At 34.5% G+C, this 15,253-nt stretch overlaps 2 protein-coding genes and 1 long non-coding RNA gene across 3 annotated transcripts in view; 1 reads left to right on the top strand and 2 right to left on the bottom strand.

Annotated features, from left to right (window-relative positions):
• Positions 1-8,615, bottom strand: part of LOC136801658 (uncharacterized) — a 67,829-nt gene extending 59,214 nt beyond the window's left edge. Inside the window, exons 1-2 of the long non-coding RNA XR_010845885.1 lie at positions 8,498-8,615; positions 1,290-1,407 (exon numbers count right to left, since the gene is read on the bottom strand). This is a non-coding gene — a long non-coding RNA (uncharacterized lncRNA). The remainder of the gene's footprint in view (positions 1-1,289; positions 1,408-8,497) is intronic.
• Positions 1,498-6,445, top strand: LOC136801657 (uncharacterized). The gene is made up of 6 exons (XM_067058301.1): positions 1,498-1,657; positions 2,202-2,410; positions 3,083-3,196; positions 4,566-4,679; positions 5,213-5,305; positions 5,698-6,445. Exons 1-6 carry the CDS (start codon positions 1,652-1,654, stop codon positions 5,795-5,797), a joined length of 636 nt encoding a protein of 211 aa, XP_066914402.1. The 5' UTR covers positions 1,498-1,651; the 3' UTR covers positions 5,798-6,445.
• Positions 8,616-9,089: 474 nt separating the features above from the next.
• LOC136801652 (zinc finger FYVE domain-containing protein 16-like) overlaps positions 9,090-15,253 on the bottom strand; it is a 30,236-nt gene continuing 24,072 nt past the window's right edge. Inside the window, exons 15-20 of the mRNA XM_067058297.1 lie at positions 14,950-15,100; positions 13,840-13,923; positions 13,102-13,294; positions 11,944-12,055; positions 11,260-11,436; positions 9,090-10,966 (exon numbers count right to left, since the gene is read on the bottom strand). Of these exons, the coding sequence (XP_066914398.1) occupies positions 10,811-10,966; positions 11,260-11,436; positions 11,944-12,055; positions 13,102-13,294; positions 13,840-13,923; positions 14,950-15,100 (873 nt within the window). The 3' untranslated portion in view covers positions 9,090-10,810. The remainder of the gene's footprint in view (positions 10,967-11,259; positions 11,437-11,943; positions 12,056-13,101; positions 13,295-13,839; positions 13,924-14,949; positions 15,101-15,253) is intronic.

Raw genomic sequence — 15,253 nt, 5'->3', positions numbered from 1 at the left:
CTTTAACTTTTTGTACTTTTACTCTCCAAAAATTTGGAAATAAGTGCTAAAATACTTAACTGATACATGTATTAAATCTGTTGTGACAAAAACATCATCAGACAAGAAAAATCAAACAAAAGGCCTAAAATGATACAGAATTTTAAGTTGTCAATATCTCTCTAACATCTTTCTGAGAAGAGCTAATATCGACATATATGAGACTTGAGTGTCTTGGCTTCACCGTGGTATGAAAATATTTTGGAGGCTCGTGGTGGATCGGCGGTTTTATTGAGGTTAAATTTTGAAAATTTCTGGTGTCAACATTCAATTTTTCATACATAGCATGTTTTCGTATTTTTCTTGCAACTTGAAACGTCATAACAACACGTAATTAGCAATTATTTTGATGCGTTCGACTCTCTAAGGAAAACTTAATTTTCATTTGGGAATTGAAATGACTGTGTTAAGATGAGAAAAATGATTAAAATGTTACGAAAAATCGTTTAATGAAGGAAGGAGAGTGAACAATAATGTCATTACTGCGGACAAGGCTAGAACATGAGAAATCAATGAAAATATAGCTCGTTGGTTATCCAGTGTCTTTAATAAATTCTTGCTCTCATGTTGTCTTCTGACCAGCCACCAGAACTACTAAAATTGAACATTCACAAAAAACTGCGAAAGTTTCTTCCGTAAATTTTCTTTAAAAAGTAAAAATCGCGAAACTTAAATCCGCGAAATTTCGTGACTTTTCGATCTCGCGAAACTTTCTTCTCGCGAAAGTAGTCTACAAATGAACAAGAGGATTGTGATATTTGCACAACGAGTATCATGACCTGATGTTACAGTATTTCAATTCCCCCCTTACAATTTAAATCAAGTAAATACGCTCCCGGGGGAGGTACTACCCTTGCCAACCGACGGGAGTGTGCCGCTTAAATTCGAAAACGGACCCTACGTGAGACTCTTTTTTTGAAAAAAGAGACCCAGAAATGGACTGAAATTCCAAAGTTTTTTCAAAATGTTCTCTAATTTTTCCAAATTCTCTCAAAATGGTACCCTACGTGGGACTGATTCTTCTATTTTGGTGTTTTTGCGACCCTACCTAAGACTCATGGAGGTGGAAGGAGTACCCGGACCAGCGGCACATCCCCGCACCCCTTTTTGTCAAAGTTGAGATACCCTCTTATCTATTTTTTCACTTGATTGCAATGCGGTGATAAATCTCTTAAAGCATGTGATATCCAGAAAATAATACACACAGATCGGTGATTTGGGCTAAAAGTGAAAGAAAAATCATAACTTACGATATCAGTGGATTTATTTTTGAAACCATATCAGCAACCATTTTGATTTGTTTCTATAACAACACCGAAACGAGACCAGGAGAATTAATCCAATAAATTTCTCATGATGACGTCAAATCTATAAAAAAGACATAATTGACGTCAATTCACATTTTAAAACTTAAAATATTTAACGTCAAAACGAATTTCTTTATTTTTGCTCCAGTAACACACACTTTCAACGTACAGGATAAACGTGCATTCGAACTTCATATTCTCAAACGTCAACACGTGAAAATCTACACAGCAATATCTTTCCGCAACCGGGCTAAGATCTTCATAATTTATCTTTATACACATTATTACTCGGTTACTACATAAATATGCAAGTAAGTAATTAATATTTTTTCATTGAAAATGTTTAAATTTCAAAACAATTAATAGCTCAATGAAGAAATACAGTAAAGGCTAAGACCAAGAAAAGCTTGATGACTTTTCTTGGGCTTGCATTTATTCTTTATTGGTCTAAGTTATCAGTTGATTATGAATTTATAGCTCACAACTCTAAGAAAACTTATATATGATATTGATTTATAATTTTCTTTTAGATTTTTGATTATATAAGGGGTTAGTATAGACTCGCGCCTAATGCTACTTGATTAATACAGGGTGTCCCGAAAAAAAATTCACAGTTCGAACACAACTGCAAGTAGAAAGTTTTATTGTGTGTTTGTCAAAAAATAGTACGTATGGTATCAAATTAGATATGGAATTTTATTTGATCGAATTTACATAGAGATTCGAATTATAGAAAGTATTTTAAGAGAGTTTTTCCTTGATGGGGACTGGACAAAAGTTCGAATTATAGAAAGATTCGAATATAATGGAAGTTCGAATTAGCGCGAGTCTACTGTAATATGTTTCTCTTCTTAGACGCGTCGCTCAAGCTTAGAACCACCTGCCACCATCGAAGAGACTGAATCCTCTACACAGATGAACAATGTAGTGGTTGATGATACACAAGACGTTCCCGTCGAGACGGACGTCGCAAACGTAACTAACGTCACTGATGTTAGTCAGTTATCAACTGAAATGTTGAAGACCGAAAATCCTGTCCAAAACAGTGAGCTTGATGTTCAGAGGTAATCATTCTTTAAGTACCTTAATCATTTGTCAACCCCTATCGCAATGATTGATAAACAAAATTAAATATTTTTAAGGGATCCCAGCTATACAATCATAAGCAGAATATATGGCAAAAATAGAATTCAAGTAGTATTTAAGTGCCTTAGCTTAGGGTCAGAAAGTTTTAAACTCTGAGTATAAACGTGAGACTTAAGACTTAAAAGCTTAGGATCTAGTGATCAATCAGCTTAGAAATGGTCCCACTAGGCTAAGAATATAGTCTGAAAGAAATTATAATATCCGATTACATAAAGTAGCCTAAAAATGTCATTCTCGACCGAACTTTTAATTCAGCAGAATCCCAAGATACCTAAAAATGCGAACATATTCTGACAACCAAGGGAGGGGTTTATAGGGGTTCGAAATACCGAAATCCCGAAAATTTGAAAACAAAATAATAACACCGTCACACCGGTTTGTAGAGGTTAAAATACCGGCATAGTGACAAAAAATAAGGCTGAATACCGTCACCGTCTGATTTTAAATATCGTTTTCCCGTCTCTTTTTTCGTCAAATCCCGTAATACGGTACTGAAAAAAGGCAAATTCCGTCACAACGTAAAAGTACAACCCCCCCCAAACCAACAGTGTCACATTAACATTAACAACTGTTTATTTGTTTTTATACAGCAAACCTACTGTGAGGGAAATTCTTGCTCCCTGGCTTAAACCAGTCATACTGACCATTTGTGGATTCTTGGTTCTAGGGATCGCTCTCTGTGTCTTCGGTTTCGCTAATTCTGGGTGAGTACTAATGAATGAACGAAAATATGTTTGTATGCAGTGCCGTAGCTACCAATATTTTGCCTTTATTCGAATTATTTTAGTTTTTAGAGTGTGTTTTTACCCAATTTAGAGCTCTAGATTTCAAAATTTCCTCCCTCACAGTGTCACAGAACAACAATATCAAATGGCTTCCTGCGGCACTGTGTATGTATTATAAAGTTGACCCTCGCTAATTAGATTTTGAACAGCACTTGTTCGAATTGTATAAAGTGTTTCAAGGGTTTCTCCTTGACAGGGACTGGAAAAAAGTTCGAATTATAGAAAGATTTTAATAATAGAAGTTCGAATAAACGAGGTTTTACTGTATGTAGAATGGAGTCTCTTTAGCCCAAACCTCTATATCTCGAATAAGTTTTATATGGTTCTTTCAGTTAAAAACGATTAATCAACCTCAAAATTTTCTTAATGTTCTTCAATTTTGTGTTCCCTGTGTATGTTCGAGTTACGAAGACTTCACGGTATCAGTAAATTTGACTGAAGAGTTACCTATTTTTGCGATTTTTAGGGAATGCATAATTTACGGGAGTTTCTAAACATCGACTAGAAATGGCGACCACGACCAGCGACCACGACCGGCGACCAGATAAATTTGGGTTATCGAGTTTTTCCTCTTTCTCCACCGTAGAGTCTCTCTTATGATCATTTATTTATGGAATTGAAGAGTAAAGCTCACCCCTGTCTCACATGTAGTGATTATAAAGCCACGTGCAAAACGTGTAGAGTAGCCATTTCAACGCTCTTGGAGCTTGAATATAGTGTCAATTTGTCGGCATCAAATTGGTTAGTGGCAAAATTTGTGCTGGAATTTATGTAGGAAGCTTTACATTTGATCATCAGATCATTATTTTGTCAAAATAAATCATTTTGACAATGTAAGGACAATAGAATAATTGATGAGATTGATATCTCTAAAACTGGCCTTCCCAGCTTTTTCCTACTGACAATTTCTATCTATTCATACTAAAGGCATCTCATTCGGTACAATTAAAATATTTGGTGTAATAAAGTTTACAGGCATCACACTTAATTACCCTATCAATATTTTTGTCAAAAAGTGTCACTTTGTCTAGAAAATGACTGGTAACGTCAAAAGTCACTTTTAGTATTATCTAGCTATAGAGTAATTCTCAGCCACATGCTCAGTGGTTCATTTGAAAGCCACATCAGGACTCGATTTGGACGTTCTCGACGGTGGAGAGAGCAGGTAAACTCGATAACCCAAATTTATCTGGTCGCCGGTCGTGGTCGCTGGTCGTGGTCGCCATTTCTGGTCGACGTTTAGAAACTCCCATAATTTACGTAATTTTTGCTTATTTCTTACTTTTAGGGACCAAATCCAAGAGGAACCAGAGCCCATTCAACCTCTAACATGGGGTCAATGGCTTTCTGACATTTATCTTTGGCTCATTAGTCAGTTTGATTCTTTATTCGCCAGCCTTAGGTGAGAAATTCAATCTTTATTTTGTCTAACTGTTTTGGAACATATTTGACCCGGGTATGATGAGCAGAATTAAATTTTTCACTTTTATCGCACTTCTTATTAGCGAGTTTATGCATTTTTCTATGACGGAGACGGTAGGCTCCTTATTTGTCTACATCCTGATTGACTGAGGACGACAGTAAATCAGTACTGGTTCCCGTCCTCGAATTTGCGAGTCAAAACTACAGGTTTTTTCCAAATCGCTTTAATCAGGTCGCCAAATCGTCGTCTTCAAAAGCGCATATAAACTGGCTATTGTTTCACCAAGGCCATGGCAATCTTTTTATTAAACCTGATATAAAGAAATAGCACTTGGGAAGCAAGGCAAGGTCAACTTCCAGAAAAATATGTCATTTCACAATGTTTCACACAGCTTTTTAATTTTTTAGTTACATCTGGTGATTGCTTAGAGGATGAAACTCCGAGTTATGGATTTATATTTTTTTTGGTTTTGAAATATATTTTTGATTATTTTCACAATTTTTTAATTTTAGTTTCAGTGCACCCCCAGAACCTATCCAGGAACCAGATGATAGCTGGTCCACATACTTCACCCAGAGTGCTTGTGGTTTTTCAAAAACCTTTGGGTAAGTAAACTCAAGTCATTTAAGTAGTGGCTTTTTGTATGCTGTGTTGAAATGTTCAAATTTTAAGGTTTTTCAGTATCATAGTACAATTATTTTAAGAAACTGCAAACCCTTTAAAAACCCTTTGCAGATCAGAATTGGCTTGAAGCCTTATTTTCTTTGCGCTGATAGAGAAGAAAATGCTTATTAGCCACACCCTTTTTGAAAGCACAACACTCCAACCTCTTTAATTTGAATGTCTTCTTATTAATTCAAAAAGGTTTTATGGTCACTTCAGTTAACAATGTCTTATAAACCTTACTCTATAACTTAAAATTTCCGTAACTCGAACAAATTTGTGCCCCTCCAGTTATCGAGACTTCACTGTATAAAGCTATTCCTTTTCTTTTCAGCTATGAGCACTTCTGCGTGCCAGAACCCCCAGCCCCAGAACCCACAATGACTGGACAAGTCTTTCAGTACGTGGATGACGTTTACCGAAGCTTGTGGTAAACTTTAAATTTCAGAATCATTTTAAAATTTAATTTTATTGTATATTTCATTTCATCTTTTTATAAATTTTGATCTTTAATAATTCTTTTGTAAATATATATAACCAAAATGTTGGGTTTTTGAGGTAAATTTTTAAGGTGAAGGATTTCAAGCATGTGATTTTAGGATTTTTATGTTATTTTTCTTTTGAAGGTCTTTTTTTTTATTAACAATTTTCAAACATAAAGAAACTTTTTCAGATTATTTTTCGTGAAATTTTGCAGAGTCTTTGAATCTTTCATAAAAATTGATCGTCCTATTCACAAATTATACAATACTTATTTTTTAAATTGGAATCCCGAAATTGAGATTCTTCGATTTAAATTCTGATAAATCACCATCAAAGAAGTGCTGAATAAACGCCCTCGAAGACTATCATCATCATTGCACTTAAAAAGCCCTCAACAGTTCAGAATTCAAATTGAATTATCTCAGTTTTTGGAAACCAAGGTAAATTGTAAGTCCTGTATGGTTTTTGAAAATTATGACCGATATGAATGAAAGAGAAAACTCTTCATAGTTTCTTTTCTTTTTACTCCTGATTATTTTTCTTGAACTTTTTTCATGAAATGAACTTGAAAGCCTGTTTGAAAATCATTCACCGAAATTATGAGCCTTAAAACTGAACAAAAAAAATGTAAAACCCATGTCCCTAATTATTAACTACCCATAATTCTCACGGAGAAGTTCAAGATTATCTATTGTTAATTTTTTTGTACCCGGGGGGTTACTAGGGCAAGATAGGTTACGGGGATGCTCCGCTGGTCAGGGTACCTTTTTTAACCTCCACAAGTCCCAGGTAGGGTCGCAAAAACACCAAAAAAGAAAAATCAGTCCCTCGTAGGGTGCCTATTTTTGGAAAATTTGGGAAAAAAGTAGAAAATTTAAGAAAATTTTGGAATTTCAGTCCCATTCAGGGTCACTTTTTTCGCAAATTTCGAGTCCCACGTAGGCTCCATTTTTCGAACCTCAGGGGAGCACCCCCGTCGGTCGACAAGGGTAGTACCGGGGGGTTTTGTACCTGTTATGCGCAGTTGTGAAATTTTTGCCCAATTTTTTATTTTCTTGGCAGTATTTTGATATAAATTGCTGCGGAAAAAAAATCGACTATGAGATCGAAATCGACTTTATAGTGTGAATTGGCAACTCACATAAGTAATTTCAGTTATGCAGTTCCTTTTGGTTGGGTTTTAAAAAAAACTGTATTTTCGTGATTTTGTGGATTGTCTGTTTTGGTTCTGTTGTTGTACGTAGTATGAATGTTGTTATAAAAAAATGTGTATTTAGGAGTGTTTTGGTTTCTGGAATGAGAGAGATATCTTGCTCATCATTAAAACTCTATCCGTCCAACCTAATTTAGAGCACTTCCAAATCGTTAGTACTTTTGAAAATTCGTGGAAATTTCCCTTTTTTTCTAAAATATTACGACCATGATTGTAATGGGAGGGGTACCCAGACGGCACACAACGTCAAAACAACGTCCATGTGACATTCACAACGTCCAAATAACGTTATTTGAACGTTAAAACAACGTTGTGTGACAGCTGGGTAGATTCAAAGGTTCTTCGAGTCCTTCTTCGGGATGGCCACTGATGGTGGCAGTGCTTTTAAGATGTTTCCGGTTGAGTTGCTGGTTCACCCGGAGGGAGCTAGGTTTTCGAGGTGACGGGTATGTCCGAGCCTAAAATATAAAATTGACCCTTTGACTTGAGAGACTACTTGAAAAATACTACTCCTCAAAATTTCTGTCGATTTTCACATTCACATTTGGTCAATTTTTTTTTAATCGCGACCTTTTGAAAAGGGTAAATTTCGATTTTTTAATAGGAATAGTTTTAATAGGAACATTAATTCAAGGCATGTTAGTTTTATACCTCAATTTCCATCAGAATCACATACTCTTTCTATCTAGCGATAGATTTTACTTTCAGTCCGGCGTTTGTGTAAAAGCCACGTGCGGGCGTTCTGAATGGGGAATTAAGTAGCTTTAGTTCCTATCCCAAAGATTCTACTCTAGCTCCTTCGGGAACAGGCCCTTCGGGGTTTAAACTCAATGGGCCCTATACATAGGCCTATGTTAGTTAGTCAAAGTGTAAAAATGTACAAGAACATCTATCTTAGAGAGTCTATAAAATATGTACAACCTTGGATAAATGTCGTTAGAATCTTAGAAATATATACAAAAAATACTTACAAAACATTGTCCACAAACTTATCCCAAAACAATCTTGACATAGAAATTTGACTTGAAGTGATTTTGATATTTTAAAATTATTCTATTCCTCTCTCTCTCACTGATTCTATAATTCGTGAAAATCACTTTGAAATGCAAAATGAAAAAAACTTTCTATGTTTTGATTTTTCTTTACCTTCTTGTTTTTTTTCTCTCTCCTCTATTTCGATGAAATCAACATCAAAACATTCGAAAAAAATCTATTTTAGCCAATCAGATTGCTCATAATTTTCGTTGACGATAAAATATCATGAAAAATAATTATCTCCCGAGGGAGCGCCAAAAGAAACAATAAATCATCTCCGTCACAGAGAGCCAAATTTAAACTTAAGGTATTTATTACAAGCTAGGTTTTGGCTTGGTTTGGATCCAAACCTAAAAATACCGTAAGAATTTATCAGGATGATTTTTCCTAAAAAGTTACTTACGTTTTTTATGTGTTAACTGACTTTTTTCGGCAAGAAAAACCCGTTTGTGAATTTTCTTCAGCAACCAATGTGTTGAGTCCTCCGGTGAATCTAATACTTTTTATTTTGATATTTTGCATTTTTATACTAAAAATATAAAAAAGGAAGATAGTCGTGTAAGTACGGTACAAAATTCAAACCATCTTCTCTGAAAGGATTCCTCAATTCAAAATTAAATGCTTTATAATGATTGCGAGACATTTGGGATGTTGGGGAATAAAGGCGAAAACGAAAACGGTGATAGATTCAATATACACGTTTTTATAAGAACAAACTATATAAGAACACAGGCTTCAATGTCCAGAATATTAAGAGCAAGTTAAGAACATTCTAAGACTTTGCAGACTGTAAAACATGAAATTTCTTGGGAAATAGAACAAAATTTTTTCACAAAATGGTAAGAACAATGTAAGGCTAAAATGTTAAAAAGTTCAGAACATTCGGAGGCTTCAGAAAATCTGGATGTTCTTATAAAAAAACGTGTATTTACATGGATAAGGCCCGAAAGGTTTAAGATACTATGATCGGCAAGGAACACAAGTGTAGGATGGAGTCTGATAAAGAAAAGTGTTTATTTTATCATTTCAATTTTGAGCAAAAAAAAGAAGTATAAATAAATATTGTTATCATTAAAAAAAGTCCGTCAATAAATTTCTACAATTACAAATGTTGACGAAGGAGGGCCCAAAGGCATCACAATTATTTTATGTTTATTTTAAAGTGTAATTTAGCCAGAAGGTCCCAAAGGAATCAAAAATTATTTCATGATTATTTTAAACAAAAATTTCAGCTTCACCCTCGTGCAAATCTTGAACTCCTGACTCTGAAACTTTGAGTTTTGTCAATTTGAGTGGATTTTCAAATTAAATTAATCAAATTGAGGCACTTTAAGAATGTTTTAAATTTCCAGGTATCATTCGGAGTGAAATTAGAGATAATATTGTTCACTCAAAAAACACTTTCTAATTTTTAGGTAATTTAAGCGTCAGTTTGTTCTTATCGTATCTTAAAGTTGAAAAATTTTAAGCTTGATGCCCTATTAATAAAATGGTAAAAACTGAAAAACTGAAAAACTTTAAATGTACCAAAACAAATATTTTAGATTTTAGGGGAAATAAAAAATGAAAACAAAAATAAAACTGTTTTCCTTAACAAAAAATGGAGACCTAAAATAACTAAAGTCAAGTCAAGTCAAAGGTACGTCAGAAGAATAATTCTTATACCTTAATCATCGGTTTATAATGGAATATGAAAAAATTCCGCCATCATTATTACCCATTACTCCTTTTTGCCCAGCTACCTGATGACGTCATCATGTAGGTGGACGTCATAATTAAGTGTTCCTGTTTAAAATCGAGTTTTGGACCCCTAAAAGATCTGTGCAAAATTCCATCAAAAATATTTTTGTGCTAACAGAACTCATTAAGAAAGGTCGCCAAGATTTATCGAATTTTGATTAATTTTGAGACGCTGAAACTCTTTTAGTTTTGCTAATACAAATATTCAAACAGTTCCTTGTTGTGACCAAACAAAGGGGGACAAGCGGGAGTTTTTACAAGCTTATATTTGATTTGGTTAATTTTGTTACTTTTTCTAAAGAACGCGTCATCTCTATTACTTCAAATGACCAATTATTAAAGTATCTTGTAAAAACTCCATACCATCTCAACTAAGGAGAAATCTTAAGAAAAAACAAACAAAAATATTCAATTGCAAAAATAATTAAGAATAATAACAATTAATTCATAAAATTCAAAATAGAAACCTTTTGTACAAAAGAATAAACAAACCAACAGAAAACAAGAAGTCGAAACAATATAGAGTTTCTTTGTCAAGAGAAAACAAAGTTAATGACTTAGTACTAAAAATCTCATATGCACACCTGACTGAAATAATGAAATAATTCGGAACTGTCAGTAGTTTAACTCTAACATTGTTATAATTCTACCGTACATTCGACTATCTTACCGAAAAGTTTGCGAAACATTCAAAAACGAAAGCCTTCCCGAAAAAAAATGAAGAAAAAAAATCTTAAAAACCTTACCAAACATAGCTGGTAATTAAGCTTTGATGAAAGCCGTAATTACGATACACTCTTTTTTTCTTCTATAAGAACAGTTTTATAAACGAAGCTAATGAAATCGTGGATTTTACTTTAACCATTTCAACCGCTTCTTTGGAACACATTATATGCTTCTTTTGGCGAACCCATTTGTTTGTCAAATTCTGACAACCTACACCAAAAAAGTGTAACATCATACACTCAACCAATCATCAGACGATCTTGACAACCTGAAAGATGAGCTCTACTGCTACTCGTTCTTGAGCGCTTGACATCACAGTGTGAATAGCGGGAACAAGTTTGTCATCCAAACCGGGTAGTAGTTCTGCAGGTAATGTTGATAGGTTGGCACCAATTTTATATTCAACCTAAAACAGTTAGAGAATAGTAGCTAATTATTAATTTCCCCTTTTTTTAAGAACAAATTGTATAAGAACATAAGGTTTCGATGGCTGAAATATTAAGAACGAGTTAAGAATATTTTAAGAAAATGCGGACTCTAAAACACCCGATTTCTTAGGGAAATGGACAAAAGCACTCACGTAAGATGGTGAAAATAAGAACATGCTAAAAACATTTTTAGGCTTAGTACTCAAAAGTTATGGATATCCGAAGGTTTCAATAAAATTTGGATGTTCTTATAAAAAACATCTAAACTTACAAAATCAGCAGCCAGATTGACACGTAATCCGATTCTTGTCATATCCAAAGCTAACAGTGTCATCAAATGTGCTGACAATGCTGACATGCATGCTTTAGCAACTGATGACGTCATTTGACCGAGTTCACGAGCTGATAGGCGTTGGACAGTGTCACTATCTTGTGGAAGAAAGTAAACCTATAGGCGAAAAAGGTACAGGTTTTTTATAAGCAGAGAGGGTTCGTTGTTAGCCTCACCCAGTTTTCTTAAGCAAAATGCATCTTTGAGTCTTAAACTATAGCGTGTTTATGTATTCGAGATAAATCGAAAGAGACGGTATAAAGCTGAATCAATATGTCTCCAAAATCGCCATCCACTTTTTTCGACAACGGTAAAAATATAAAAATACCGTCGTCTGTTTAGGTGAGCAAAGGTGGCATAAAGCCGTACATCAACTATCGACTTTGTTTTGCGTAGACTTCACTTACCGTCGTCCTCGATATCCTCCGATACAAAAACTCGCTTATTCTTATGCGGGGTGGAGATTTAAACTGAGGCTCATTATTTGCTCAAGCCTATGAAGTATTGGCAAAACTCAAAACCTAAAAGTAACTTCCTTTCCCGAAAAAGAAGTCGGAAACTGCCCTATTTTTCCGTCTTTCTATAATTTATGGAAAACAAAGTTAACTGGAAAATGAATGGTACCTCTATCCAGTGGATTTTGGCAGTCAGGTTGTTGGATGTGTAGTCATAACTATGTCTTATCTTCATGTTCGTCAAATTGTCAAATGAAGTTCCGTCGATTGGACTCAATAATCTACGCAATGAAAAAGAAAATTCAATCGAAAGTTAACTCAAATATAGAGAAGTTTGAGGGTTTGTATAGACCCTTGGGGCAGTTCCTAATTCCCGGCAAAATAAAATCTTTGATAGGGATAAGAAGTTTCTTTTATCAGTACTCAATAGTGGGGAAATGCATCGAGAGCGCTAGATAGATTTACTTTTTCTTGCACACTAGTGATGTAGCACCATGTGTAGTGCTTAAACAATTCATTTTTGTTGAAATCACATGAAAATTTGTTTCAGTGCCCCCCCCCTAGCTTTAAAACAGGAGTTATAAGAAAAAACTTCATTATAAAGTTATGTCGTTATGTCTCCGTACGGAGGACAAGGAAGAGAAACGGAAATGATCATCACGACCCTTGCAAAGAAGCTCTCAGACAAAAAAGACATTGAATTTGGTACCATGTTGAATTGGTTGAGAACTAAGCTCTCATATTGCTTGCTACGATCAGCTATCCTATGCTTACGTGGATCGAGAACTGTTAGGAAATTGAACATTGATATGAATGAGATTGAAATTCATGAATCTACTAGGAGAAATTTTTAGTCAACCTCTCTTATTATTCGTCGATTTTGAGATTATTTTTTCAGACTTTTGCATTCTCGTTAACCCCTTGTTTTGCGCCCGGCGTGACCGCAAGGTTATGCCACTATCCTTATGATGTGGATTTGTGATACTTGATTTGTTTGCCTCTTATTATTCGTTTTTAACTAATTTAGTCTTATAATATTTAGATTTATTCTAATGTATATCTCTTGGTCCAAATATTATCATGCAATGAACTCAAAAAAAAAAAAAAATTATAAAGTAAAATCTTCATGAATTATGCGAAACTTTATGACTTGTTTACTTGATATTTCAATCCCCAAGCCTAACCAATCGTCTTCTATTGGATTGAACAGAAAATTTCAATCTTATTTCAGTTCTTCTAAGCCCAGTTATAATGATGAGTTTTGAGGATTTTACTTTATATGGAAATTTGTTCGCTTTTTTTCGGACACACTCTATGTGAAAATAACCTTGGTCTATCCATGACGTCAGCTGACGACCATTCGATACCGACTTTCGATGACACCTCATCACCACCACTGGCCGTTGCGCCGCCGCTGGCTGAAGAGGATTCACCAGTCCCAAAAGAAAATTCTTTCATGTCTTTGATGGCTTGTTTGAATTCTTTCATAACTTCTGGTGTGACTTGTACCATAACACCATCTGAATAATTTGATGTAGAAAATGATGTTATTTTGGATTGGGAAATCGAGGCAAATTTAAAGTTAAACCAAGCTTTAAAAATGAGAAGCCCATTTCTTTGGTTTCGGATGGGAAGTTGAACTTCGTGATTTCATAAGAAATTCGACGTAGAAGATTATGCTATTTTGGATTGAATAATCGAGGTAAATTTGATATAGAAAGAAGCTTTGAAATAGAGAAGCCCATTTCTTTGGTTTTAATAGAGGCAAATTTTAATCATTTTATGAAAAATTCGAAGTAGAAAATGATGCTTTTTTGGATTGGAAAATCGAGCAAAAATGAAATTCACATCAAGAATTAAAAAAAAGAAGCCCGTTAATTTGTTTTTTTATTGAGAGACTAATTTCATAAATAATACTTTCAGCGAAAATGGCAGAGTTTATTTTGCTTAAAGTCCCGTTGCTTGGGAAAGATAGAGATCTCCATCTAGTGTTTTATATAAGATATCTGTGACAGTACGGCTATATTCTGACTAATACTTATATGAAAAGTAAACTAATTTATACCTTCAACGATGCTTGCTTTAGCCTTGACTCCATCTTGATTAGCCTTTAAGGCAGCACTGATTACAACAAAGCTTGCACATGTCACTGAAAACGTGAAATTAGAAAACATATAAACAAAAAAGAGGTCAAATTTTACACCATAAGTTATTTCAATTTTAAGTCTTTGAATACCAATTTTAAGTCTTTGGAAAAGTTCTACTCTATTGTAAATTACCGCTTTGGGCTTTTCCAGAAAAAAAATTTACTCCCACTGTTGAGGATATTGATATTTCGAAGTATCGAACCCCCTAGATATCCTACTTTATTAGTAATGACCCCCTGGATATCCACTCTTAAAAATATGCTCAACACCCCGGATATCCTCTCTTGTAAAGATGGATATGGTATTTTTTACTTGAAAAGACACTTTACCACTTGGATATCCGCTCCCTTGTATATATTTAACCCCCTGGATATCCACTTTTAAACAAAAATCGTTAACCTCCTGGATATCCGATATCTTCAACAGGGGGTCACGGACTATTTCTAGAAAAGCCTAATTTCCCAATAACTTTCAACCCCTTGGAAAATTCAAGTCAGGTTCCTTGACATTACAATAAAAATTTACGAGCCCTTGCCTATAAACGAGACTATCACTTCACCAATGCAAAAAAGAAAAATTGGTACACGCTGCTTAATCATTCATCTTTTTGGCAAGAAAACAACTCATATCGAAACCCCTTGAAAATTCAATATGTTAAGACCCTTTTATAGTTGTCCAACAAATCATTCAATTATATTCTTATTTAAAGCCGATCTATAAATACACCCCTAGCCCAGAGCCCCAGCGGAACTTTTTTTCCACAGCGGAATAAAAATTTCTCTCAAAATCCCAGTGGGGATAAAGATTCTATTGTTCCAAGAAAAGGTGCAATTTCTATATTGAATTTCAAATGGGGATGATTTGATATCAAAGTTAATTTCCCAGTGGGATTGAAATTATAGGGTATTCTTCTCACCGGGGATGAAGTTATGACCAAATTTTATTTTTCACAGCGATCCCGACCTCCACTTAAATACCTTAACTTTGCTTTACTTTAAGCCATTTAAAAATCTACTAAAAGGTACTACCTTTGCGATTTGCTTTGAGAACGATACTCAACGTTTGTGTTTTGTATCTACCATCTTTCTCCACGGCAACCAGATGACCGTCACAGGTGGTGGAAAAATTACCGGCTAACGAAAGAACATTCTCTTCGCACGAGTTTACAGCCTTCATAATCTATATTAAAAAAAGAAGTCGTTAAAAAAAGTCAAAAACTATATAACTTTATCGTACCTAACTTCATATAGGAGTTTCTTTTTACAGTGTTAGTGTATTGACAAGCCCAGGGGAAAATTTTGGTGTGTGGTGCAGTATTGAAATACAACGAGC

This window comes from Clytia hemisphaerica, unplaced genomic scaffold (assembly GCF_902728285.1).
Source record: "Clytia hemisphaerica strain Z4C2 unplaced genomic scaffold, Clytia hemisphaerica genome assembly, whole genome shotgun sequence".
Lineage (NCBI taxonomy): Eukaryota > Metazoa > Cnidaria > Hydrozoa > Leptothecata > Clytiidae > Clytia > Clytia hemisphaerica.
The sequence above is the reverse complement of the archived record's forward strand: the minus strand, read 5'-3'. Positions and strand labels throughout refer to the sequence as shown.